Source organism: Genypterus blacodes, unplaced genomic scaffold (assembly GCF_046128005.1).
Source record: "Genypterus blacodes isolate CSIRO-AG114 ecotype Tasmania unplaced genomic scaffold, CSIRO-AGI_Gbla_v1 ptg000029l_1, whole genome shotgun sequence".
Taxonomy (NCBI): Eukaryota; Metazoa; Chordata; class Actinopteri; order Ophidiiformes; family Ophidiidae; genus Genypterus; species Genypterus blacodes.
The window spans coordinates 2,398,316-2,426,305 of NW_027466842.1; the positions used below are offsets into that span (position 1 = coordinate 2,398,316).

General features: G+C 47.6%; 2 protein-coding genes across 3 annotated transcripts; one reads left to right on the forward strand and one right to left on the reverse strand.

The window, feature by feature from the left end:
- The first annotated feature begins 3,959 nt into the window (after positions 1-3,959).
- Positions 3,960-27,895, forward strand: clcn2a (chloride channel, voltage-sensitive 2a). 2 transcript variants are annotated; one of them, XM_076144871.1, is made up of 25 exons: positions 3,960-4,251; positions 13,152-13,320; positions 16,024-16,155; positions 17,040-17,168; positions 17,574-17,707; positions 18,020-18,100; positions 19,367-19,390; positions 19,824-19,902; positions 20,020-20,145; positions 20,334-20,418; positions 20,518-20,619; positions 20,739-20,823; positions 20,914-21,069; positions 21,155-21,224; positions 21,339-21,449; positions 22,020-22,233; positions 22,369-22,502; positions 22,585-22,826; positions 23,147-23,258; positions 23,422-23,468; positions 24,176-24,244; positions 24,809-24,847; positions 24,946-25,050; positions 25,271-25,357; positions 25,510-27,895. In XM_076144871.1, exons 1-25 carry the CDS (start codon positions 4,201-4,203, stop codon positions 26,029-26,031), a joined length of 3,105 nt encoding a protein of 1,034 aa, XP_076000986.1. In that variant the 5' UTR covers positions 3,960-4,200; the 3' UTR covers positions 26,032-27,895. The 2 variants fall into 2 exon arrangements, with proteins under 2 accessions (XP_076000986.1, XP_076000985.1); XM_076144870.1 differs by lacking the exons at positions 3,960-4,251; positions 13,152-13,320; positions 16,024-16,155; ... (1 more) ...; positions 17,574-17,707; positions 18,020-18,100 and having other exon boundaries at positions 19,148-19,902; positions 20,721-20,823.
- Positions 10,284-12,309, reverse strand: LOC142994165 (zona pellucida sperm-binding protein 4-like). The gene is made up of 8 exons (XM_076144874.1): positions 12,019-12,309; positions 11,747-11,934; positions 11,379-11,476; positions 11,141-11,298; positions 10,869-11,061; positions 10,644-10,791; positions 10,481-10,556; positions 10,284-10,409 (listed from the first exon to the last, which is right to left on the reverse strand). The coding sequence occupies exons 1-8, from the start codon at positions 12,296-12,298 to the stop codon at positions 10,309-10,311; spliced, it is 1,242 nt and encodes a 413-aa protein (XP_076000989.1). The 5' UTR covers positions 12,299-12,309; the 3' UTR covers positions 10,284-10,308.
- Positions 27,896-27,990: the final 95 nt, after the last annotated feature.

Sequence of the window (27,990 nt, forward strand, 5' to 3'; positions counted from 1 at the left end):
TTAATTGAATATTACAATAATTCAACAACAACAACTATTCTTGTGTAAATTTGCTGATTTGATTGCAGGGAGAAAGTTACATTCTTTAAAAAAAATGAATGATTTCCATGACCTCATTCATATAAAATTAGAGGAACTTTCTTGATGACATCACTGACAGCAGGCACACACACACACAAAGAGAGTAGTGAGATACATATAAATCACTGTCCGTTGGCTCATCTTGTCAGAGACTCTGTGACTGGTGATGCATCTTGGTAACCAGCCGGCTGAGGGTGGTGGTGCACATCTCTCTAGCATCCTGATGGAGAGATGTGGGTCAGTGTGTTGGTGCTCGGGGCTGCAGAGCACCCAGTTCCTCCGCTGCCAGAGCCCTGGCACCTGCCTGATACTTGTGGCCGCCACCTCCATCCAGTGCTGAACTGCAGCTTGCCTATCAGTTTGCATTGATCCTGTATTGCCTGCATAAAGTGATAGATAACACTCGTTTGACAGTGAAATCCCTCCCATCACTGCACAAAGCCAGCGATCTCTGAGGCCACGGTTCATTCTGGTGCTTTGCCGCCTACGGCTTTGATCTCGTTGCCACACAAACAGCAAATCCACCAAAGCCGCGTTTCATCTGGCAGGCGTTGACTCTCGGTGGAATTCTGTCTTTTAACCTGTAGAGGATCAGCGCTTTTGATAGTGTTTCATCCAATATCCAGCCAGCCAGTTGGGATGTCACCACCATAAAGCATAGATTCATTTGCAGGCTGATGCTTTGCTGGTCCATTTTTAAAAACATTACACATTCTGAAAGCGTTATTTACTCGATTTGGCTTGAGAAAGGTTTGAAAACCTAAAAGCTTTAAGTGCACACACCTGAACTTCTCCTTTGGCAAACAATGCAGGGAGCACAGAAAGGGAAGTTATTATAATAGTAGTATATAATCCTAATACACTGCAATATATGAAATGATATAAACACACACAAAGAGAAGCTATAAAAAGAGCAATGAATGGGTAACAGTGACTAGTGGTGCCCATGAGCAAGGCACTTAACTGTCGATTGCTTAACTGAAGAATTAAGAAAGCCTGAGAGCCTTAAAAGTGTCTTCACTGCGCATTTTTGCCAATCTCCATCTTATTATTGACTAATGTCCCATCATTCATTACTCCCCTATATTCCCCCCTTCAGGGCACTGAGTGCTTATTGCTTATGCATCATTGGGATGAGAGTGTTTCACAGAGCGCCAATTCCTTCCATCAAATGAACTTACAATTAAAAACGCCTTACAGTGAAAACAGACAATTCTTACGCAATACTTCATAAAGTTAATCCAAGTAAAAGCCATTCAAACATGAATCAATCGGTGTTTTATAAACCAGGAGGCGATCATAAATAAAGTGCAGGTTAGTTAGAGAGCAGGATATTTAAGTTTGAGACGGAGGATAGAAGGCCTTTATGCATATATCTTGTATATTTATGGAAGGTTTCACTGTAACTTTCCCTTAATGGAGGGAAAGAAAGATGACAAGGCCGTTAGAAAGCGTGAATCGATGTCCAGGTGGTGCCAGCCCCAACATATTAGGCAAATGAGGAGCTGCTTAGAGGGCCGTGTGCCTGCCAGGGGTCAGGTTAGTTCTCCAAAAAGAAGTAGGAATCAAAGCCCAGTATAAATGATTTACTAATGATCATGATGTTGTGAGAGGGTTTTGATGTTTTTCCAGTACTCTATTGAACGAGGCAGAGATGAGAGGCTTTTCGTCTTTAATTCAGTCATACAGGAGTGTTTCATCACATACACTGAGTCTCCTTAAGATAAAGTATCTGTATTAGTATCTGAGTGTGAATCTGAGTGTGTAATGAGTGAATGGGTGGCAATTTCAATTTCAAAATCTGGATGCGGATAGACCCAAGGAATCCAGGAAAAAAAGAATTTTGATGCTGTGACTTACAGTTAAAAAGTCATAATATCGTAAAGTAATACGATAACAGCGCCACCATCAGGCCAACCGGTACCCAGCTGTCTGGATTCTTCTCTGGATCACGTCCAACCTGCGATTTATCCAATCTGGTGACACAGGACAGAATTTCCACAAAATAAAAAGCTAAAAAAACCCTGAAGCTCCATCTTTTACTGATAAATAATGAAAGCGGTTGTTGTTGTGATGGAGCGAAGCAGCAATTCCCCCCTCATCACTTAATGAGCGCCACGGCGACCGACAGCAGGCGTGATTGATTGGAGGAGTATTTAATGTGAGGAGCATTTAACGCACACTGTTTCAGAAAAAATTCAGCCTGGCTTTTATCAACACGTTTCACTCATATTCACACAGGAGGATGTGGAGCGTCTGGCTGCTTCTGCAAGTTTGGCGCCCATGTTTATCAGATCATAACAATCACACTGCATGCTGGGGCGCCGTGGCAGTGGTTAGTGTCTACTGTGGCCGCTGCTTTAACCACGAGGTTGCCAGGTTTGCTTCCTGCGTTCCAAATCCTGCCCTTAATGTGAAAACAGCCTTGTGTTTGTCTTCCCCTCCTCTCATTTTCGCTGGCGTCGTCGCTACATGTTGTTGTTGTTGTTACAGGCGCTATCAGATTCTTTTAGGGGTTCGACTCTTCCGATATTCTTTCATACACACTTCCTGGTTCATCTATCCAAATTGGTGTCGGTGTGATCTTCTCTGGTTTCTCTTCTCATACTGTCATTTTCACTCTCCCGGTGTTGCTGTTGGTTCATGTTTCCATTTTCAAGCTGCTTTCATTCTTCCGTCCCCTTTCGTCTTGATGTTGTCCTTCTCCGCTCTCTGTCCTCAGCTTCCCTATTGTCTTCTATGATGTTGTGTCCCTTCTTGTTGTCTTGGTGTTCTTCCCTTTTCTTCTGTCTCTAGAGTCTGTTTGGTCTTATTGATGCTGTCTAACATCTCTGGCCTTTACTCCATCTCTCTGTTGGTGGTATTGTCTCACTGGCTGGGAATTGATCCATAGTCTCAGGTTGTACAGTCTTGATGGTGCGGCCTTGGAAATATCTGTATTTCTGAATGATATCTCTCATGGTGCAGCTCTGTATGTAAAGTTCCTCCAGATAAGGTTTGTTGTGATCTGGCTCAATATAAATAAAGTTAAATTGAATAGTGGTTAGTGTATAAGAAGAGTAACACAATGTTGAAGTCAATGGAGGATTGTTTTTTGATGGGGGTCATTGCTTCTACTAAGTTAATATATGGAAATGTCATACAAAGTTTAAGTTCATTGTATTTCAGTGAAAGTTGCATTGTCATGGCAACCATACAGCATAATTACACAGTGTAACTCTTCCTGGATGATGGTGCAGCTTAGATGACAGGACACTCAATACTGCAACAATACAGTATCATCATAAAAAAACACAATGGGAGCAGGAAGCAAAAAGGAAATGATGAAATATGAAATAAGAATAAAAAAATGATATAAAGAAATGCATTTACATTTAGATTTAGTTTGAAACAAAGTTGAGATTTCATTCACTTTGATCCTCTGCACAAAAAAAAGAAAAAAAAGTGATGATTCATGTGGCACAGCAGCAGTGGAGCTGGTGGGACACACACACACACACACACACAGACACACACGCACAAACTGTACAGCTGGATTAGCCAACCAAATAGAATAATTAATCCGGGACAATTATGATTAAGTAGCCTATTAATCATTTCGAGGCTTTAAAACGAGTGAAAAATCCCATTAGCTTGTTCAACTCCTATATATTCCACCATTTGTCCGCAGCAATCGTAACACTCAATAACCAAACACACACACAGATACATAGAACAAAAGCCCCCCGGGTACACAAACTCCAGAGAGAGATGAAGCTCAGTTAAAGTGGACGGGGGTGGGGATGAGGAGGAAGAGGAGGAGGAGGAGGCAGGCAGGTTGGTGTTTTGCAGTCAACCCGCAGCACGGCAGCGCACCGAGGCGGCAGACAGACCGACCGCAGCCGCAGCAGCAGCAGGAGCCGCAGCCGCTCACCCGGCTCACACACGCCGCCGCCACCGCTCATCCGAGCTCACGCACACGCTGCGATCCGGTCCGCGCCTCCCGCCAACCACCGGCGGTGATATCGAACCTGTTACGCCCGCACACGCACACGCGATGGCGGCCCGGCGCGGTGAGTCCTCCCCTGCAGATTAATAACCGGCGGTCATCGGTCATCTCTAATCAGGAATACCGCGACAATGGTGAAGGACAAGGCCGAGGACCGCACGCTCCAGTACCAGCAAACTTTGGTGAGTGTGTGTGTGTGTGTGTGGAAGGTGGAGAGCGGAGGATGCGGAGGAGATATACATGTGCAAAGACAGGTACACGTGTACGGTGTGTGTGTGTGTGTGTGTGTGTGTGAAGATGAAATATTCATCTCCAGCTCTGTTCATTCACCTTGATCCACAGGTGTTGCGTCACTTTCATCCTCTGGACCCGGGCCTCCTGCTGCTCCTGCCGCTCCTGCTGCTCCTTCTCCTTCTCCTTCTCCTTCTCCTTCTCCTTCTCCTTGTCCTTCTCCTTCTCCTGCTCCTGCTCCTGCTGCTGCTGCTTCAACCCACTTTCATCTCTGAATCCTGTAAATTTAGACCTCATCTAACTCGGTCAGATTGATGTGTTCCACTTGGGGAGACTTGGTATCGTTTACACGTGTGGCCTAATGAGCCGTGATGAAGTTGTGATTGTGAATGTGATGGATCTATTAGATGAGAGCCACACTGAGAGAGAGATCTCGTGTATCTCCTCTGTTCTGCCCCTCATCTATTCCTCTCCTCTCCTCTCCCCTCTCTCCTCTCCTCTCTCCCCACTTGGGCCCTTTCTGCTTATGAACTGCAAGTGGAGTCTTTCTGAATATTAATTGCTTCGTGGACCAGTTTACCCCCTTCATTCATGTCAGCCTGGAGCACTTCGCACACAGATACACACACATATACACACACGTATACACACACAGACGCTTGCAGGCAATCAGGCAGTCAAACAAATCAGTGGATGTAAACTGAGCTACTGAACCTGCTGTGTTGATGTTACAGAATATCACACTGCAGTAAATTCTGCTCTTTCTCTCCTGTGCCAGTAGGTGTTAAGTGGAAGTAGGAGGCAGATGTGTGTGTGTGTGTGTGTATGTGTGAGCTTGCACGTGCACATGTGTTCTTGACAGAGGGTGTGAGATGTGTTTTGCCCCCTCTGTGTTTGCCACTCTGTCACGGTGCAGCTGTGTTTAGAGCCCCAGCAGCCACAGAGGTGTTTCTCTGTTCTTATTGGTGTGAAGATCGATGTGGCTGTGGGTTTCACCGCGAAGATCGATAGCGATGTGAAACGGCAGACGGTTGTTGTCTGTGGATTGCATCGTGCTGTCTGCCTGCCTCCTCTTCCTTCCCCTCCTCCTCTGACCACAATTGAAGAGTTGCCTCAGATTAATGGCTTTCACATTCACTCCCTGCATCCCTCTCTCTCTCTCTCTCTCTCTCTCCCTCATCCAAAAATAGATGGTGGTTCGTGTGTGTGTTGGTGGGTTTGCAAGTGTATAATTGCGCATGTAAGCAACTTCGCCTCATGCATCTTGTTTCTTCATAGAATCAACTTTGCTGTGTGTGTGTTTGTGTGTGTGTGTGTGTGTATTTGTAGAGCTTATCCACTTTCTCGCGTAGGAATTTGCAGCCTAAAAATGGATTCCGAGCCCTCCACGCATTTGCCTTTGCCAGCAGTGAGAGTTAGAGGTTCTCAGTCGTGGCTTTTGCTTGTTTTTTTTTTCTTGGCAGAGGTAAGCAGCAGTAGCAGGACAGAAGCAGATGGCCTGGAGCAGATAGAGAACAATAGAGATCTGATCAAAAATCCTGCAGGAAGAAGCGCCGCACAAATGTCATCTCCTCGTTCACAGCTGTCCAAACCAAAAGTGCTATTTATACATTTCTTGCGTTTGACCTCTCTGTTTTTATAGAACAGAAGCTTCTGAGACAGACTGGAGTATTTCTTTGCCAAGACGATGGAACAAAACAATAATACCACTTATGTTTTTAAAGCTGCTGGCGTTGCCGGAGCTTTACAGTCGCTGAGAGTCGATATTTTACAATTAACATTTTGATTAAATGAATAAAAGAAATTGTCGCACCGAGGCTCCAAATAGACTTGGAGGAATACGAGTAAACAGCTTAGTTAGAGCGATTAATTATGTGTTTCATCTGAAAGTGCGATGGCTGTCGGCCTCCTCTAACGTCCCCCGGGTCTGAGGGGTAAGAGCAGGTAGAGCAGGTAGGGCGAGGAAGGAGGAGAGCAGAGACAGAAGGCGTGATGGCGGCTCGGGAGTGTTGCTGCCTCCCATCTGAAGTGTTCCTTAGAAGCTTCTCTCATCGGTGTGGGAGGATCGTGTGTGTCATAGGTCGCGCTTGCATGTGTTTTCTTTCATAAGCGTGGGCATGTTTGCTCCATATGTCCCTACGTGTGTGTGTGTGTGTGTGTGTGTGTGTGTGTGTGTGTGTGTGGGCAGTATGTACCGTTCCTACGCTTCCGTGTTAACACTTCCAGAACAGATGTTAGCCCTAGCATGATCGCGTCTGTCCAGCAGCGGAAGGACAATGCACCAGTGTCAAATCAATATCTGAACGAGTGTGTGTGTGTGTGTTTCTATGCACTGGACGTCATATCTCACTCTCGTATCCCACTCTTTTTCCCTTTTTCTTTTCAAAATCTAATTGAAAAACGTTTTTAAGTCAAAATCTGCACCAGAAAAGTTTGTGCTGGAATTAGAAAATCCCCCCTTTTTTATGCTCTTTTTTCAGCACACAAAGCTCAGTGTAGCAGTAACAGAGGCAGACAAAGAGAACGCACACACCAGACGCAAGTACCGGACATAGGTCATAAAAAATTGGCTAATAAAAATGGATACATAAGGTGAAGTTAAGTGAGCTGTGATCCAAACAGTAAGAAGATGGAGGATCGATGTAAACGGGCGTGAAGAAAGGTATCGTTTAGTGTATCTCTCTCTCTCTTTCTCTCTCTGTTACCCTCTTTCTCTTTGTGTATACCCACCCCACACACACACACACACACCTAAAAAAACGCTGTCTCTTCAGGAGGGTCCAGTTCCTCATAGTCAGCGTTTTATAGCGTAGGTGGTGCCCGATGCGGAGGCTGGCTTTGGTCCATTTCAGGTCCTGTCACTGTCCCAGTAGTGCTGTTACCTGCATGCACACCACTGAACGCTCCACTGCAGAGAAGGGAAGGGAAAAAAAATCAATCGCAATTCATCAGAAGCTTAAAATAGAACATTCCCATGGTACACTGCTGGGGGGTGGGTGGAGTGTGTGTGTGTGTGTGTGGGGGGGGGAGGGGGGGTTAACCGAGTGAAGGGGTTCGTCGTCCAAGGCGCGCAGAGCTACGATTTAAACAATGTGCTGCAGTCTACGAGGACAAAATCGGGTTCGGGTGTTTTTTTACGACGGGCCAAATTTAAAAGGACACTGCTGTGCTGTCGGTATAACGCTGCTCGGACACCTGTTGCAGGCGTAAAGGGCCGCGGGGCGAATGTGGCGCGTGCACAATTAGCCTCGCCGCCTGGAGTCAGGTTGTGATGAGGTGTCACTCTCAGCTGGATCCCTCAGTATCTCTTGACATCAATACTCCCCTCATGTTGCTTTTGGACTAATATGATGAGAGTGTACCCGTGTTTATTTCTGTGCCTCCATGTTTCCTTGACAGCACTTAGATTTTAAAAATGTTTATATCAGCATGTGTGTATAAGTGTGTGTGTGTGTGTGTGTGTGTGTGTGAGCTGTGTGACTCAGAGGTAACCATTCTAAAAGCAGCCTCCGCCACCTATATTAATGCAAATCTGCAGACAGGAGGATGAGTCAAATTTCTCACTTCCTCCTCTAATTCAATTTTCCCATCTTCTCCCAGGAGGCTGGAGGGCTCAGATTAGCGCAGGTGCCGTTATTCGCCGGGGTCTCATCAATACATAGTCTTAAGTAATCACTCTACTGTAATAGCACGTCTCACATCAGAGGGGGTTTAAGGCTTTTACAACGTCCATCTTTCCCCTCTCTCTCTCTCTCCCCCCCAAACTGTCACACGGTGCAAAAAAAGGAGATTAAAATCACTTCATAAATATGGATTTATACAAAACTGGACAGCAAGGTGTCATTCGCTTTAGTGTCAAATATTTGTCCTTGTTGTGCTCTCACGATGAATAACTTATCCACCATTGCTGAGTATTAAAAGCCCTTTTATCTGGTTTGTTGTGCTACACTTGCAACGTAGCCTCAGAGGCAAAGGTGGCAAAGTGAGTGTTGTACCAATTAGTGAAGTGGGTGGTCTCACTCGGCCCAGCGCGAGCGGACAAGTGGCACTCGGACAAGTGCCTGCGTTTGTTAAGTTCTGGCTTAAGAGCTCAGGCGGTAATGCTAAGTTGTGGGAAGCGAATTGTTCTGTGTTTAACAAGTGGAGATGATGCATTCACTTTGATACAGCAGAGACAAAGACTGACATTTATTCTTGAAACGTTGCATTTGTGTGAGAAGTAAAGGGTTTAACAATTAACAGACATGGACACGATCTGCAACATGTAACTGCAATGTTAGATTACAAAGCGGTGAAGTTTCGGAGGTTTCGGTTTGTGATGTGGTTGGAGAAAAGGTCTCTCTCCTTCTCTTATTAAGACTGATCTGATGTGTATCCACTCAGCTGCACACTAGCGTCAGTTGGGACAAATCTCACTGTCACTTAGATCTGCCCTACCGACATCAAACAAAGCTTTGAACCTTAAACTGTAAAGGTCTGGCCTGTGGTCGAGACTGGAGATGGAACTGTGTGGGATGGGTGCGTTGTCCGTTTGTGGCCCAGTTTTTTGTTTGCCGAGCTGAGTCATGTAGATGCGGAAGTAAGTAACGTGGGAGGTAAACTGGTCAGGGAGAACAGCTCGTTTAACACACGAGGTCCCACCTGCTGCTATCCCAGGGGGCCTTGCTGCAGATGGCCACCCGATTCCTCACCGCAAAAGGTCCAAGACGCAGGGAACTTAACTTATGAGACGAGAGTTTGCTCAGTAAGTTTGTCACCTTCCATTCATCGAGCTCACAGATTAGTTCATTTTAACGCAGTGAGTGGAACGATCCTCTCACCCGAGGCGTTCGCAGTCTAGATGCTTTTTCTTCTCTCCGCCCGTTGATGAAATTAGGTTTTTCGTCCCATTTGTCAATTGTTTGTGTTAAAAATCAATGATGTAATTTATCTGGAAATGTCACGCTGTTGTACGTTTGAGCGCGCTACTGATTCTTCGGCGGGAAATGATGCCGTCCATCACAAGAGGGAATATTGCCTTTGACTCAAAGCCTGCCGAACACCAAAATACGTTTAGATTTTCTTCTTTCACACAGAAACCCTCAAGATCCATTCTGATACTAAATGAGGTGTAACAAATTGTTTTCTGCATCTCACATTTTCAGCATGAATATCTAGTTAAGCCTAGTCAGTAAGTGAAGACAAACATTCACCTCATTTTTCCTCCAGCTAATAATCCGCCTTGAGAAAATGAAGTTGACAGCGTATTTAACTCCAAATGCTAACTCGTTTACATTGACACTTTTCAGGGCTTGACACATCTGCGGTTGCTAATAGGAAGTTTGTCAGCTTGTACCCGTCGGCGTCTGCCTTTAGCGTTTTGCTATATGGCGATGGATGAGTTGGTGTTGCTGCCAGCGCGGTGAGGCTTAGCTGCATTTTGGCCGAATGTTATCAGGCTGGAGTGTAAAAAGGGGAGGGAGATGAGCATCCAGCTTTTCCCATGCGGCTCACCTGTTCATGCGAGCAGAGAGAGAGAGAGGCTTGAGGAATCGTGATGCTCATCTCAATGAAGGCTGAGGGGGTGGGGGGGTTGGACAGAAGGCGGTGTGGCGAGCAGCGATGTTGCCAGCTGTAGTAGCGACAAACCCAGAAGGACTGCGTATCAGGCAGAGAGACCAGAGTCGTCGTGATGCTCATGTCAACGCGCTCGTGGCTCAGAGCCGAGTGAGGATGAGGCACAAACTGAATGTTACACAAATTGTCCCTCGCTACCACTTGCCTGACGTTCCCTCGTGTCATTTCAACTGCTCCCAACTGTGCTCATGGCAGGTACAGATTAACAGCGAGACACCCATGGCTGTAATGCAACTTGATCCCTCAGCGGAGATCAGGAAAGAGGAGAGATCACCGCTGCTTATAGAACTCATCCCACATCACAAATACAGACTTACAAGTGACAGATTTAGGGGTTAAAGCATGAGCTTTTAATAAAAAGCCATCTACATTTAGCTGCCAGTGGGGGGCCATCATCTGTCTGAAGTGTCGTTTTGTGTCAGGAGCACCTCGCCACTCGAGACCACAGATTTGTGGCCCGAGGACGACTTCCTCGCCACGTCCGCCGCTCGACCTGCAAGACAAGGATGCAAAGGCTGCAGTTACATCGGCACATCTTTGCGTACGAGACGGCTCAATACTCACGTTGTCGGTGGCACGGCTGTTGGCACGAGGTGGTGCTGCTCGGGTAACACACCGCCGTCGCACAGTGGATGAACACCTGAGAACAGAGTTGAAATATTTGTTGTAGAATTCAAAATCAGTGAGGTTGTAGTTTGAAGTTTGAGTGCTGCATGAAGCACTTTACCCTGTCCTGTTGAGGAGTAAAGGTGTTTTGGTCAACAAACGCAAACATCTTCATGATGAAGCGTTTGTAGTGGGTTGGGCAAAGCAGCCCAGATGAGGCGTCCACAGGCACCAGTGTGGTTACATACTGGTCATCATGGTATGGACACCTGTAGTCAAAGAGAAGGTCAGACAAAGGAAGGCGTAAACAGCACAGCCAGGCTTAAACGGTGTCATCCCTACATACCCGTCAACCAGGAGGTCCCACTGTGGCAGGCTGTGGGGGTTTGGGGTGGATGTGGCCCAGCAGCGCTCCAGAGTCAGGATCAGGTTTGGATCCGACCTCTCCATGATGCGAACCTCAACGTACACCGGCTCCCTCAGGACTTTGGAGACTGGGTAATCTGCCGCGGTGTAGTAGGAGCCGTACGCCGCTTCCTCTGCAACGGGATTCGTTCCAATCAACGCACAGGCCGAGTCGCTGCACCAGCGGCCTCAGGAAAGTTCTCCGACACTCACCCTCCATGCATCCCTTTGCGTGGCACCGTCCATTGGCCAGTCTGAGCTCCACTCTGAGGGGCCCTGCAGCAGCCACCGACGCCGGTGGAGGAAGAGTGTTCACCTCGATGACAAGAGCCTCTACAGCTGTGCTAGAGTATCTGCACTGGAACAGTAACCTGATAGGGAGAGGATGTTCCATCTTAGAAAGTCTGATGTTTAGTCCCATTGGAGGCATTAGTCAACTTGTTAGACTTACTCGAAATGGCTGTCCCTGGTGATCGATCCTCTGGGTCCCACCCCGACTTCATACGAGGACGACATGTGGTTCTCGTACACCACGTAACCTTTTTCGTCCTGCTGTAGAACATGACAGGTTTATGTTACAATTCACGGACACATCAGCGATTCTGCAGCAACACTCCACTCTGCAGTACTTTACATTTCATATGCAGTATGTGGGGCCACAGTTTGGGGGAAGCAAATTGCTGGAAGTGTGGACAGGTTACAAAACTAAACCTGCTGCTAAACTCACATTTCAGGAGTTTGCGCCATCTCATTCACATTCTATGAGCACACTACACTGAAAAACCAGTTCTTATGGAGTACAGAGCTTCCAACACTCACCTGGAGTTTAGTACCACATGCAGTCACCGGGAACTGAAAGATGGCAAAGGCTGACGTTACGCCAGCAGGACTGCAGGAGGCGTGGTTGGTTTCCAGCAGGCTGACTGACTCTACGTCAATGTGGGGCAGAGTGGCGTCCTTAGCCACCACCACCACAAACTGCCCGTCCCTCGTACACTGAACCGTCACTGTAAAGAGAAAATTGTAAGCCGTCTCCCTCCCAGGCAGTGTCAGATCGTATAATTAACATCGAGCTCCACGACAGAAGACACCTGCTTTGCCGTAGTAACACTGCTGCCCGTCAAAGCAGCAGTCGATGTGGTCACACTGTTCAGCCGTGACATCCGGAGCCCCGCACTGGATCTTGTCATCCTCCTCTACCTGGCATTTGTGAGGGGGAGGCGGAGGCGTGGGGACCTGGGGATGTCGCTTAGGAGGAACAGGAGGTTGGGGTTTCTGCAGAGACGGCCAGTGAGGCTGAGCAGTAACATCACCGGCCAAAACGACAACAACAACCACCATTACACCAAACAGATACGCCATAAGCCCCATTATGGTGTTGGTACCTGTACACGGGTCTAAACTGAAGGAGTAACACCCAGAGGGCCGACACGTGTGCAGGCTTTATTACGTGATTGATCATCTGCACTTGGCTCAGAGCTCCACCTCTCGTCATTAGCAGTCGATTGTGTTCCAGCCCTGCAGAGTTAATCAACCAGGCGCTGACAGGAGGTTTCTCGTCAGCTCATGTGCCTGAAAACAGCTCATTATGTGACTGTAGAGTCAAATATGAGAGATGGATTGTTTGGCTATAAAATGTCAGTTTTGGCATTTTTTTTATAATCGCTGCAAAGATTGGAACCTTTGTCAAAGTTTATGGAAGTTACTTTTTGTCGTAATCATGGTTGAAAATGTAGAAATAAATGGACAAACCCTGCTACAAGTGCTGGTTTTAACATTTTAAAGGTGTAAAGGTCACGTGAATGTGTGTGTGTACATATTGATCGGCTTTAACTTCCAAAGTTTAAGAGAACTTGTGATCATAGCTTCAACCCAAATGAGTTCTGTCAGACATCTATTTAATAAAAAATACTAGATTTGCCTTCATTTTTCAAGTCTCAGGTTACAAGCTACTTACTAAATATCCCTTAAATAAAGTAAGGGAAGTAAAGGTCTTCATCATTGCTTTGAGAGGAATAAGCAGCAATTCACTGTTGAGGATTGAATTCAGTTTTTATCCACAAACTTTCCCCACCTAATAATGAATACAAAAGGTCAATTTATACAGTAAAATTACAAAAATCATACTTTTCAAACTGCCTGCATAAACTATCTCTCTCTCCCTCTCCCCTCTCTCCTTCTCTCTCTCTCTCTCTCTCTCTCTCTCTCTCTCTCATACGTGCAGATGTATGGGCGATACACCCAGGAGTTGGGTGTGTATGCCAAGGAGGAAGCTGCCCGCCTTCGGGATGGAGGAGTGCGGGACGGTTCGGGCCTGCGGAGGAACACCAGCGTCCGCAGCCGCACTGCAGATCTGCTGGAGTACCAGAAGGATCCTTGTGCTAAGTGCCAAAGTGAGTGCCGGTCATGTAACTCAACTTCATTCGACATCCTTAAACCCTCTTTAGCGCTGTGAGCTGTGGATCAAAGCTCTGCAGAGATCCATTGTATCAGTTCACTGTGGGTGCGTGAACGTTTCCTCAAGGTCACACTCAAAGCAGAGCGGAGCTGCGTCTCACTCTGAGAGAAACCGAGGAGAGATCTGGTGAGTGGGCAGCATGAAGGAGCCTCATGCAGCAGATTGCAGCGCTCCAGCGAGCATGAAAGTTGTTTAAAAACATGGACTTCTGAAAGTCCACTGGAGTGGCCACCTGACTCAGGGGAGCAGGGAGCCAACGCGATTAAATGTGACTGATCTGTGCAACGACCTCCAGCCAACGTGGCCGTCTCAATGTCAGACAAAGACAGCCCCCTCTGCTGGCGACTGGTGGCTCATCGTGTGTGTGTCTGTGTGTGTCTGTGTGTGTCTGTATCTGTGCCTGTGTGTGTGTGTGTGTGAAGATGTTTCTTGTTGGTGTGTGAGTGCATTTTTTTATTAGTCTGATCTGACCTGTCACATTGTTTGATGTCTAGAGTTTCCACATCAGTGCACATAAGGGAGCGGCAAGAGAGGAAAGCTCTCCTTCAGACGAGTGCGTGTGTGTGTATGTGTGTGTCTGTGTGCCTCTGTGTGTCTTAACATGCCTATTTTAAAGAAGGATTGCTTCAATACGAGCAATACTAGCTTGTGAGATTGATATTGATATTTGCGAGTGTGATTTGGAATAATGATGCTGCGCTGTTTTTACAAGCCTGTCAACACAGCAGCAGCAGCACATTTTCAAATCTGACAATCATCCCGATGACACGTAACAGATCATCTCAGAATAAGTCAGCGAGTTTGTTTTCACACGTGGCTTCGGCACCGAGCCGTCCGCCTCTTTGTCCTTGTGACTCGTGATCTGATTAAAGCCTGGTGGATTGCAGCGTATACAGACGCTGGATCACTCTCTGGCTCTAATGGAAGCCATTTGAAACAATCACTTTCATATTAGGACACAAAGTAATTGGGCGTGTGTGTGCGTGTGTCTGTGTGTGTGTGTGTTGAGAGTGTGTATGTGTGTGTGCCAGACTGCTGCAGTCCTGTTAGGTAATGTTAAAAAGAGCCTGCTTGCTCATACTCCCACTTTTTCTTTAAAGGAGAATCTTCAGAATGGTGTAAGTGGGAGTTGTAGTGTTTTCCTCTCATGTGTCTGTGTGGGAACATCAGCTCTGTGGGGGACGGGACGATGAGTGTTTGCCTCGACACAGCTTTTGAACACGGCAGCCTACACACACACACACACACAGAGAGAGAGAGAGAGAGTCAGAAGCTGGATTCCTGATCACGATAGAGACTTGAAAGCATGAACTGGCTCACTGCAGCTCTGCGTGATCGCGTTTATATCGACTCGTGGAGTTGATGATGATGTCACTCCCAGCTCCGGCACAGACAATCACGCGCTTTCGTCTCGGCTCTGTTCCTTTTTTTCCCCCTTATTCTTCCCGATCACAGCCTGCTGGCACGAGGTGATGCAATGCGGGGGCCAGCAGAGGTGGAGGGAAGCGTCTGGCGTTGAGTGTGATTTAATTATAAAATCAGGACCAAAGCCATTGACCCTGTGGATGTGGATGTGAGCCAAGACGCAACACACAAACTGACTGCTTTGTAGGTGCCAGACAAGGTGTGTGTGTGTATGTGTGTGAGAGAGAGAGAGAGAGAGAGAGACAGTATTTGTTTGCATTTTTGCGAAAAGAGCAATAAAAAAGGAGATAAATAGGAGCGGAATAGCATCACATTATCCCATTTTAAAGAGCTGGAACAAGCAAATATTCTGCTCATGTCATAGCCTCTCAATTATTAATCCTTTAAGCAGTCCCAGATTAATGGCCTGTTTCTCAAACTGTGGCGCGTGTTCCACCAGTGGAGCTTGAAACAGCCTACTCTTCTCAGTTTCATCGTGGAGAGACGGAGGACTAAAGGTGTAGGAAACGCCGGCCTCCATTCATGTTTGTACGCAGAGGCTCGGCAGCTCGCTTGGCACTCGCGGAAGAGGAAGAGGGGGCTGATACACTCCCATCGCTCCTGTTGCTTGTCACTCGGTTCAAAAGTTTGTCTCCCCCGCTGGTCGGACCTTTCGATTAAGGCATCATCACGGATCCATCATTGAAACACACAGACTTATCGATCAGCGGTGATTGATCGCTGCGTCTCTTCCCCTCCTGCTCTCTTGCTCGTCTTCAATTCGTCAAAACATTTGGCAATTTTCTCCTTGACTAACGCCGCGCAGACGTTTCCAGGCATCTCCACTGAAATATGGATCGGGCAAATGTGTCAGTAGCACATTTTTGTTCTTTCTCCCGGGACAGACGCGTCTACCAACGCTCCGCATATCAAAGTGAATTCCAGGCTTCGGCGGCGTCCACAGACAAAGAGAGATGAAATGAGTCCAGCGATGCTTCTTTTAGCTGACCTAACCCAGAGTTATAGATTATAATGTAATGGTAGAATTTATAACTGTGACCTAGCTTTGTTTTTGACTCTCCATTGTCATGTTTGAGGAAGATGAAGGTGGAGAGATTCTTTCTTTCACAGTGAATCCGTCCTATTTCACTCCCTCCTTTGTCTCAGATCTGTCTCGGCATTCCCGAATCATCCATGTCTCTGTCTCTCCCTGTCTCTTGTCTGTGTCTCACAGTGTGTGCGTCCCGCTGTCAGAAGTTCCTGCTGTCTCGCGTCGGGGAGGACTGGATCTTCCTCATCCTGCTGGGTTTGCTCATGGCCCTGGTCAGCTGGGTCATGGACTACGCCATCGCCTTCTGCCAGGAAGGTAGGAGAGAGACAGACAGAGCGCCAGAGCGTCCCCGGGTGCATCGTTTGGCCGGCGGAGTGCAGCTCTGAGGGTGTGAACGGATTCATAAAACATGAATCGATGCGCGGCTATGAGCAGCCAACTGGTGCTGTCAAGCGTGGTGCCGAGCAGAATAATCATTCATATTTAATGCGTATGGAATTACATTACACCACCACTAACCGGTATAGATCTACAACGGCAGCTAAACAAAGTAGGTCATGTCAATAAAGACACTCCAAAGTCTCCATCTTGAGGTCATTTCCACCTTTATCCAGTGCAAATCAACTGGGTTTAAGAGTTTGAGGGCGTTGGGACGTGTCTAAGTTTTGAGTTAGTGATTACCACAGCATCGCAGGTTTCGATTCCAGCCTCTGAAAGTCTTACCCGTGTCTGTTTCTGAACTGTTATTGGGGATTTTCTTTGTCTTCTCGTGTCAATAAAATGCCAGCAAATAAAGAAGTAAAGCATTTGTCTGAGAACAAACTTTGAACGTGGCGTTATGAGATTCTAACTGGCATTTCAGTCGCAAACAAATTGGCACATAAACATGTCGGTGAAGGTGGCTTTGTGTTATTTTTGTATTGTCAGATTTATGGGATTCAGACAGAAGCTCAAAATGCCAAGGTCAGCAAACTTCCTCTGTGTGTTTTCATAGCTTTAGATGTTGTGTGTATAGGAAAGGAAGAGAGAGGAAAGAGGAAATGAAGGTATAGACTGGTGAATAGAGGTTAAAGTGAAGAGGAGGAGAGAAACAGGAAATATGTTCTGTAAATGGTTTAAATGTGACCTCTGCCATTGATACATACTAATGTGTATCAACTTATATGTGTGTGTGTGTGTGTGTGTGTGTGTGTGTGCAGCACAGAAGTGGATGTACGGTGGCCTGGACAGCAACATGCTCCTGCAGTACATCGCCTGGGTCACCTACCCTGTAGTGCTCATCACATTCTCAGCGGGATTCACACAGATCCTGGCTCCGCAGGCCGTGGGTAAGACACGCACATGCCCCCACACACACACACGCACACGCTCTGTAAACATCATATGCATATTCAGACGTACGCGCACTCATAGATCAGGGTCACATTTCTCTGTTGGAATAATGTAATTGGCTCCGTAATGCGTCAGGAGGCTTCCCAGGACGCCGTCTCCTTGATGGTCACGTCTCCGCCACGGCCTGCGGGAATCATTAGATCCGGGAGAGAGAAAGCTGGATCGGCGGGAAATCCGTGAAATATATACCTCGGCGAGATGCACACAGAAATACCGTATGAATATCAATCAGCTGTTCCCATCCCCCCACCGCCGCTTCTCACGCATTCCTGTCACCCCCTTCGTGTGCGATCGCCTCTCCTCCTCTCCTCACCTGCCTCCTCTCTCATCTCGTCTCTCAGGTTCAGGTATTCCTGAGATGAAGACCATCCTGCGGGGAGTGGTGCTGAAGGAGTACCTGACCTTCAAGACCTTCGTGGCCAAGGTCATCGGCCTGACCTGTGCCCTGGGCAGCGGGATGCCCCTGGGGAAGGAGGTAGAAATGACACGTGAAAGATCGAGTCGAGGATTCCGATAGATTTTCCATCGGTGGGAAATCAGTTGTTTCTTATGATGTCATTAAAGTCGCAGCTGCGCAAGTAAAACATGATTGATGGCGAATCACTTCCACATTCAGAGGGGGGTAATAAAGACGTGTGAGCGGGAAAGCGTTTTGAGTAACGCTTCCCCATGTTGAGCTCAGCGGTGCTTCCAACCCCGGCGTGTTTATTAGCGTGTCTGCCTGCCTGACATCCTCCTCCCTTCCCTCCTCATCCTCATCCTCCTCTTCCTCTCTCCTCCCTGGCAGGGCCCGTTCGTGCACGTCGCCAGCCTGTGTGCCGCGCTGCTGAGCAAATGCATGGCGGCTCTTTTCGGGGGAACGTTCATGGTGAGGAGGGTAAACACTCGCGCAACTTACACACACACACACACACCACAGCTACCTTCAAGAAAATGCTAAATTAAACATAAATCGCACAAATTATTCATTATGGAATTGTCTATTGGAGCTATTTCCACTATTATTATATATTTTGTTGCCTTTATCGTGTGCCCTTCCTCCTCTATGACATCATTTTTGATTGGCAGACTGTTAGACTGGCAAAATATACACATGCTGCCACCTACTGGGCTGGAGGAGCCTCTGCAACAGTGTCGTCAAATCCCGTAATTTTCCCGGGAATAGAAAAAAAAACAATTTGATGATTTATACAATAAAGCAAGCAGGTAAATTGTTTTTTTTAAACAACAAAAGTGAAGGATTATGACTTTAAACACGTTTTTTACCACTCGATTAATGGATTCCTGTGATAACAATTTTAGCAATTTTGACAAATTTTCCAGCCTGTAGCTTAAAGTCTAATGGCTTTTCGTTTTTGTTGACATTTTCCCCCTCCAAACACATTTTCTGGCATGTAATGAAACACTCTGCATTGATTCCTATTTGTATTGAACAGCTTCTACACAAACAAAGAGCACATTAAAAAGCAATATGAAATACGGCCTCACACACCAGCAACCAACACTCCCAAATGTAAGATTAAACACATTCAGGCTGGGTTGAACCTAATCCTAAACCTGAACCTGAACCTGAACCTGAACCTGAACCTGAACCTAATCCTGGTACATCCATACATCCACTTGGAGGCTTTCCCATCTCCTCGCGAGTGTTTAAGCTGCAGGAAAAACACACAGTTGAATTGTCTTTCAAGTTGTGTTTGACTTTCTGCCATTCCTCAGGACAAACACACTCACCTCCACTCATGTGAGACCACACACGCCCCCCCCCCGCTTCCAGTTACAGCCTACTGTCACCTCACCGACATCGGCAACGCACCCGGCACGGAGGAAGATAGAGGGGCAGCGATGTGCGGGATGAAGGAAGGAAGGAAACGGCCCCCGTCAGCACATTTAGAAAGACTGAAATAATCCAGGGGGGGTGGGGGCTCAGGGAGGTCGCCTGCCAGGAGGTTAAACACACTCGGGTCTTATTCAGCTCACCCCAGGATCCAGACTGTGTTTGCTAAAGTGCTCACGCTGCACATTTGCATTTGTGTGGCAGGGATTGAATCCACTGGATGTCACCCAGAGAGAGAAAGGTAAACTCGCACTCATGCATATTTCTGTCTTCTCCACCCTTTTTCTCCCGCTAAAGGAAGAGCCCTTTGAGGGGAGCAAGGTACGAACGCACCGAGTCAGATCAGTCCCCCTCCCTTTATTGCCAATTTCATCCACATCAATAATCCATGCTGTCCATTTCTGAGGCTGTGTAGCAGATGGATGCCATTTCATTTGTTTTGATGCTGTTGTTCGGCCAGCCATGGATCTTTGTTGCCTTTGGTGTTCTATACAAACATCTCATTCCATGATTTGATGGTTTTTTAATTGACGCCAGCTTCTATCCCACATGTATGTAATCTCATCAAACGTGACGTGCATAGAACGTCGTCGCTTCCCATGTGAAACGAGTTGCTTGTGTATGTCGTGTTCACATACGTATGTATATTTGTACACATACTCATACGCATGTTTGCTCAAATGCATGGACCTGTGCGTCTCTGAGTGTGTGTGTGTGTGCATCTACCTGTACATATCTGACTCTGCTCGGACAGAACGAGATGAGGAACACGGAGATGCTGTCGGCCGCTTGTGCAGTGGGTGTGGGCTGCTGCTTCGCCGCCCCGATTGGAGGTGAGATCACGCGGCGACGCAACAGCTTCAACTTGTGTCGTTGGCTTTCGCGGTTAAAAACCCTTTTATGTCATCTGTGACCTTCTAACGTTTGTACCTTGACCTTAACGATTGCAGGGGTGCTGTTCAGTATCGAGGTCACGTCGACATTTTTCGCGGTGAGGAACTACTGGAGGGGTTTCTTTGCCGCCACCTTCAGCGCTTTCATATTCAGAGTGCTGGCAGTGTGGAACCAGGAGGAAGGTAAGAAGAAGAATGTGTGTGAGTGTGTGGCAACAACGAAAGAAAAAACCCAATTTCTGCCTCATGTTAAAGAAGTAATACCCACAAATTTGTAATAAGTAAAATCAATAAGGAGGAAAGAGACAAAGTCAGAAATCTCATCACGGTATCGTGCACACAGAGTGATAACACGCTTGTTCTTCCCTCAGAGACCATCACTGCTCTTTTTAAGACACGCTTCCGCCTGGACTTCCCGTTTGACCTTCAGGAGCTGCCGGCGTTCGCCATCCTGGGGTAAGTGCGTCTGCTGTGTGTGTTAGTGTATGTGTGTGTGTTGAGTTCTCAGCTCCAATTTACACGGCAACCTGAGTCTGTCTCTCTTTCGCTCTGTAGGATCGCCTGTGGGTTCGGCGGCGCTCTGTTCGTCTACCTGAACCGGCTGATTGTCGAGTGCATGAGGAAGCAGAAGACCATCAACAAGTTCCTGCTGAGGAAGTGAGTATCAGACTTCCTGTGTCGCTCAGATACACGCTCCTCCACACAATGAAACTCATACACATACGGCGTGACAGGCGCACCCATTAATGACCCCTCAGTCCATCTCTCCCTGTCAGGCGGCTGGTGTATCCCGCACTGGTCACCCTGCTGGTCTCCACCCTCACCTTCCCTCCGGGCCTCGGCCAGTTCATGGCCGGACAGGTGAGGAGACAACAAGTCAAGTGCATATAAAAGGAAACACGTTGGAGTCTTTCTGGTAAATGACGATGAATCTTGGCTCCGCCCTCTCAGCTGACGCAGCACGAGTCTCTGGTCGCCCTGTTTGACAACCGCACGTGGTGCCGCCAGGGCGTCTCCGAGGAGTTCGACTACATCAGCCATCACCACGCCTGGAAGCACCCCCAGGTCAACGTCTTCATCACACTCATCCTCTTCATCGTCATGAAGGTAGTCCCCTCGGTTTCGCTGTTCGCAAAGCAGCTTCACTTCACACGGCGACTTCCTCACACACTGCTGTCTTTCCTCCTCTCAGTTCTGGATGTCGGCCGTGGCAACCACTATGCCTGTTCCCTGCGGAGCCTTCATGCCCGTTTTCCTGATCGGTGACTAAACTCTCACTTTGTTCTGCTCGGGTAGCACTGATGTTATCTACAGAACCAAACGTAAAGATAAGGCCTTGTTCTCTCCCTGCGTGCGTGTGTGTGTGTGACGGACAGGCGCAGGGTTTGGCAGACTGGTGGGAGAAGTCATGGCGACCATGTTCCCTGATGGGATACACGCTGACGGCAGTGTGTATCCCATCGTTCCCGGTGGTTATGCTGTAGTAGGTGAGAGCGTGTGGTCTCAATCTGTTTGTGTGTGCATTTCCTGTATGTTTCAAACTGCTGCTGATGCGACACAAAAGCCCATTTGTATCACTAAACGCCAGCTTCTAACAGCGTGACTGATGAAAATCAATTCCACTTAAGTTTAATATTGCAACGTGGACTCAAGTTAATTTGAAAATCATTTAACTCCAGGAATCTGATTACTACTGAGCTGACTGATAACCTCTGAGCGCGCAAAGATATAACTCAGGGGTTTTGCAATTATGTTTGTCGACATGATCGCCTTTCATATCAACACAGAGGACAAAAGGAATTTATCCCTATTTTAAGCCCTTTTCTTGGCTGAATCTTCAATTATTTTGAGGATCCACTCGTCTTAAACTCCCTTAAGCAGTATGCCAGGCTCAGAACTTATCAATCAACCCCTGTATGCTTTTAATTTTTCACATCCCACCAGGTATAATCAGCTTTTCCATTCGTGTTGACCATGTGTGTGGTTGCGAGACGCCGTGGCGACCAGACGGCCGAATAATCGTCCGTCTTTGTCTCCTTGCGGCGTCCCCCACACAGGTGCTGCAGCTCTGTCCGGGGCCGTCACCCACACCGTCTCCACAGCCGTCATAGTGTTTGAGCTGACCGGTCAGATCTCGCACATCCTCCCCGTGATGATCGCCGTGATCCTGGCCAACGCCGTGGCCCAGTCGCTCCAACCCTCCCTGTACGATTCCATCATCCGCATCAAGAAGCTCCCGTATCTTCCCGAGCTGGGAATGGGACATCATGAGTGAGTCCGCCGCGTCTCCACCCAGCTGCGTCCCCGCTTCCTCTTTCCCCATCAACCCCACCGTACTTTGCCGTCTGTTTTCTTTCCCTTCTTCCCTGCTGCCCTCATCCCCCCCCCCTCTTCTTCGCATTTCAGGAAGTACAACATCCGAGTGGAGGACATCATGGTGAGAGACGTGCGTTTCATCACTCTGAACTCGTGCTACAGGGACCTACAGGAGATGCTGCTGACCGGTCAGCTCAAAACCCTGGCCCTGGTCGAATGCAGAGGTACCTGCGTGAGAAATCAACTTCATCCCAACTCGTGTTCTTCTCCAAGCTCCAACTCCTCCATCCCACTCTCCTCATTCAGACTCCATGATCCTGCTGGGCTCCATCGAGCGATCCCAGCTCCAGTCTCTCCTCTCCATGCAGCTGGGGCGACAGCGGAGGCTGGATCACCTCCGCGACCTGGCCCAGGACAACGGCACGCACGACCTCCTGCCCAGCCTGACCCCCGACAGCACCCCCAGCTCGCCCTGCGCCCACACGCACGCCCACATCAACGCCACCACCAACACCAACACCAACACCCGCCAAGTGGTCCGCTTCCTGGTGAGCACCCAACAGGTGTGAGGCGTCGGGGGGTGGGGCTGGGTCGTAGTAGTAGATGAAGGTAATCACACCGCATGTGTGAAGCATGTAGCAGGAGGTAAAGGCACAGACCTGTTGCGGTAAGTGGATCTGTATTACAAACTGTGTAAATGTCCCTATTTCTACGTGACGTTAATCTGTCTCCTTTGTGTCTCTGTCGTCTGTGCCCTTACCTGTGCTGCTGTTGCATGCGCTCATACTTTTCATTTCTCTCTTCTTATTGTGTGCATGCGTGTCTGTGCTTGTGTTTGGCTGCCTTTGTTAATACACTTTCCACGTAGATCTCCACAGAGGAGTCGTCCTCCTTCAGCCCGGCGGCGCCCAACGTTCAGCTCCCTCTCAAATCTGCTCTGAAAACCGTCTCGGCCATCAGTGACACAGAGACGCCGAATAGTATGTACTTTTATATGCACACACAGACACCACACGCACACACACAAGAGGGGCAACGGTGGGGATGCAGAGAATGGAATGAGGTCAGAAGTGAAATCCACAGGATAGAAAGCAATGAAAGGTGATGTGATGGTTCATTCTCCATGTTTGTTTTCTCTCCGAGGCTCGCAAACGCTCTCCTGCACCGACCAGGAGAAAGAGCTGCTGGAGGTGAGCAAGGCAGAGAGAGGGGTGTGTTGTGCTTTATATACAGGCGTCTGAGCGCTCTGAGCTCTCCACTCCCTGTGTTAAACGTCCGCACAGACGTGGGCATCTGGGTTTCCCCTTCTTACCCTCACGCTGGTTGTGTTTGTGTTTGTGTTTGAAACGTCTTTGCCATCGCTCCTCATCAAGTCGTACATCGCCTCTCATGCAACCTCATTACTGGACACGCCATATATTAGCATTTCTGGAAGGATGTGTGCAGTGTGGCAGAGGCAGGCAGACACACACTCCTGGTAAGTGATGCATGTTGAGGTGCAGAAGTGTAGTAAGATGATTGATATGAGTGTAAACTCTCCACAACACTAACACCAACTGAGGTCACTCATCAGCGGCGCCTGCCTGCTTGCGGTTGTGCTCATCAGTAAAATCCTCCGGTGTTAAGTGTTTGGTTGCCGCTGTAAACCTGAAGCCGTCACACACACTTTGAGACACTGAGACCAAAAATGCTGACCTGGCGTGTCTGTCTATCATCCAATGTGTTATCAACATTGGGCAGGTTTCTGTGTCCCGCCCTTATCTGTGGTGTTGTGATTAGACCCTTTCAGCAACATTGTGCCACCATCCAAACTGGGATCCGATGTTGCTAGACTGTCCCGTCCGCTGATCCTGTGTTAATGTTGTGTGTGTTGATCCTTTCTCTCCCTGGCTGGAAGAGCCCAGCTGGGCCGGCTCCTCCTGAAAAAGGAATGCCCAAGCCCAAACGAGTGAGGATCTCCATGTCGGTAAGATTGTCTGCCGCCCAGAGACTGTTGCTTAGTAACCGTTGCCTTGCAACAAGCGTTTAATGACTCCTGGACCAAAGTCATTGTGGTGTATTAGCTACCAACCAAAGCATTAGATTGACATGAAGGAAACAAAGGAAATGGTCCGTCAGCATTTACTGTGAAACCTGTGACTTCCTTGTCCGTGTTTGTGTGTTTGTGTGTTTGTGCGTTTCTGGATATTTGTTGCCTTGTTCATGTGACGGTGATGATTGTGGAAATTATTGCTGTCCTGTGATTGGTGTTGCAAATGTGTGATACGTGCAGTGTAATGTGACGTGCTTTGGTTCACCGTTTGGCCAATCAGAAGGTTTCCTCTCAGCTTCTCCTCGATGTAAACACAGAGGTGGTCATGTTTGTGTTAAACCCCCACCTGCACAGCATCCACAGTTCTATATTTGCCTATTAATTTGCATACTAACACACACTGATCATCCTCCCTCAGATTCCCCCCCCCCCCCCCCTGCTGTGTTTCCTCACTTATCTGTGTGATGTGTGTGTATCATGGATCTCTCTCTTTTTCAGGAATGTCCAGAGGTCGAAGACAACATGACCCCAACTGAGGTGAGACCTGAACTGACAAAACACACCGAGCTACACAATTCAAAGGTTCAAAGATGTAACGTTGTTGTAAGGAGCACTTTGACTCCCCTTCCTCCCAGATCGCAGAGTGGGAGGAGCAGCAGCTGGATGAGCCGGTGGACTTCAAGAACTGCAAGATTGACCCCGCCCCTTTCCAGCTGGTGGAGCAGACGTCCCTGCATAAGGTGCAGTAGCTGGCAAACGAGTCTCTGTTCAGTCAAAATGACCTTTCCACAATGTCACCTTAGGTTTTGCCAACATTTACATTGAGTTCTTTATAAAAGGATTCCACGTTGAAAGCATTTACACATTGCACTTTGCACTTCTCTTAATCGTGACGCAAAGTGAAATTGAACCCCTCTCTTTCTTAAATGAGTGTGATTGTGTGTCTCTCCTCATGCACAGACTCACACTATATTCTCTCTGCTGGGTCTGGATCACGCCTATGTTACCAGCATGGGACGCCTTGTTGGCGTGGTCTCTCTCAAAGAGGTGTGTGTCACATGCGTATCCTGTCATTCATCTGAACCTAAATCTGTCTAAAACCTCTGACAGATGATATATTATCCCATTACGCTCACCTTCTCTCCTTCTTTCCCTCGTCTCCCTAAATTCCCCCGGGTGCGGCTGACCTGCGCCTCCAGCTACGCAAGGCCATCGAGGGCTCAGTGACGGTGACAGGGGTGAAAGTGCGCCCCCCTTTAGCCAGTTTCCGTGACAGTGGGAACACCACAAGCGTGTCTGAGGTAACAGAACTCCACAAGCTGTGCATGCGCCACAGGGGGCTGTCGTTGCCACGGGAGCCCAACCCTCCAGATGTGGCGGACCAACCAGATCTCCCATACAAGGAGATTCCCGTCGACTTCTCAGACGAATCGAACTTGCAGTTTGAGGCCAGCCCGGGCGAAATCACCGATCAGTCATCAGAATTAGTCCTTCAGGAAAGCCCTTCCTTCGCAGAGGACCAATCAGAATTTACATTTGAGTGCAGCCCCTCCCACACGGAGGAGTCTGAGTTGACCTGTGACTATGACCCCCCGACCCACAGCCCTGAGCTGGACCAAATAGAGCCACTGGAAGAACAGGGAAGTCCATCCCTAAACAAGGACCAGACAGAACCCGAGGCCCACAGCAGCCACATCCACACTGAGGACCAATCAGAATGATCAGAGGGGTCAGACGGACACAGAGTTCCATGCTGTCACCTCGCGAAAGTTGACGTTTCGAACGCTCGACGTCAACTTTCACCTCCAACTCCTGCCTACTCCAGCCTAGCTATCTACTGTTTGTAATATGGTAGTGAGCGAATGAGTGAACAAGCGAGTGCAAGTGAGCGCCAGTAGACACGGCAACTTTTCTGTGGTTCAAAATCTTCTGTTTAAATGTCTGCGTGTGTGTGTGTGTGAAAGAGAGACACATTTGGCCCCCAGTCTATAAAATCTTTCTAGCATCCTTTCCTTAGATGCGGTTTGATACAAAAGCCAAAAAAGTATCCCCCGACAACCTCCGACCGATCTGGAAACAGTTCAATTGATTTGCGTCTCCGTGCCAAATCTGTGTCGTCTACACGCGGAGTTCAAACAGCACAGGGAGGATCTTAATTCACACACACACAACACAACGGGAAGAGCGGAAGGAACGGAAGTGTAACGAGCACATCATGAGCTAAAGTAACTACCTATTCACCAGTGCCAGCCCGACATATAGAAGGCAGATACTAATTTACGGTGGACATGATGGCGATTACGTTATGTTGGCCGATAAGCAATACATTTATATTACACGATGCAGTAAACGGCTGTCATGGTAATTTAGCAATATATATCAATATTATATATATTATAGCATGTCAAAGCTGAGCAGACAGCAGTGGAGTGATAGTCTATCTATCTATCTATCTATCTCTCTCTCTCTCTCTCTCTCTCTCTCTCTCTCTCTCTCTCTCTTTCCACAGCGGTGAACCCTCCAATGTGGTTTGATCTTCACCAAAAGTTGCAACTAAAGACAAATGAGCTTGTTTGTGTACTGTTTGTTCAGTACAAAGCTTTTACCGAACATATTCTTCAATAATTCATAGTCCAGTTTGGAAAAAACGAACAAACACCGCTTTCAGTTCACCACAACAACAAATAAACCTACATTTTCCTTCCCCCCGTTGTTGATTTTACTTTGGGATCATTCTCTTGTTTTGCGTCGTCCATCTTCTACAAAGCTTCAGAGGAAGTTTTTGATATTCTGACCTCTTTTTTTTTTTGATTGTAAGCTGCCCAGGTTACTGAGGCAGCAAAGCCATGCTTCCTCACCCAAACATACGTGACACATCGTCATATTTCTGTAACTGTTGGGTTCTTTGCTGAATGATGAACAGCCAGGTCGCCCACACCTCCAAGCCCCTGTGTCATGGATTTAGAAGGCCTGACTCAGATGAGCTCTTAGACACATCATTACCTCAGAGGGGCCATTTACATTTCCTTACATATCCTTGGTAGTTACACTGGATGTCCTAATCTTGCAACACACAGCAGGATGTTTTGGTTTTCCTCACCCGCATGCAAGAACTTGATTAGAAAAGCTTCAAAGATTCAATTACGCAGGGTAATTGCGCCCCGGTGTTCAGTGAAAAGAGTAAATACCTGTATATTGGAAGTTGGAAAACCACCATCATTAATTGTTCAGAGGAGCAAGAGATCCTGGTGGCAATACTGCAACAAAATCTAATTAAATGCATAAGTAGTATAGATATTATTAATTCTGCATTTGTGATTGTGCGTTAAGCTCAGAATGTGAAACGCTCCTATCATCATTGCACAGCTGTCACTTGGTTGTTTTGTCTTTGAAACTGAGCGTTGTTGTCGTTGAACCGTGCGCGTTTCAAGCTGTGATCTTATCCTGTTTACAATGATCGAGCCCGCTCCCGAGCAGGTTTGAGCTTACCGATGCGTTGCTATGACAACACCACCTCCCAACAAGCGTTTCCGAAGAAGCCAGGAGATTCAGGGGTCGGTGCCAAATCGTCAACAATCAAATCCTGCTTACTCATAGATCCATGTGCACTAGAATAGAACCCATAGACTGTGACCGCTTTAAGAAAATCGTGTTTGTCTGTTGTTGTGACTTAAATGAAG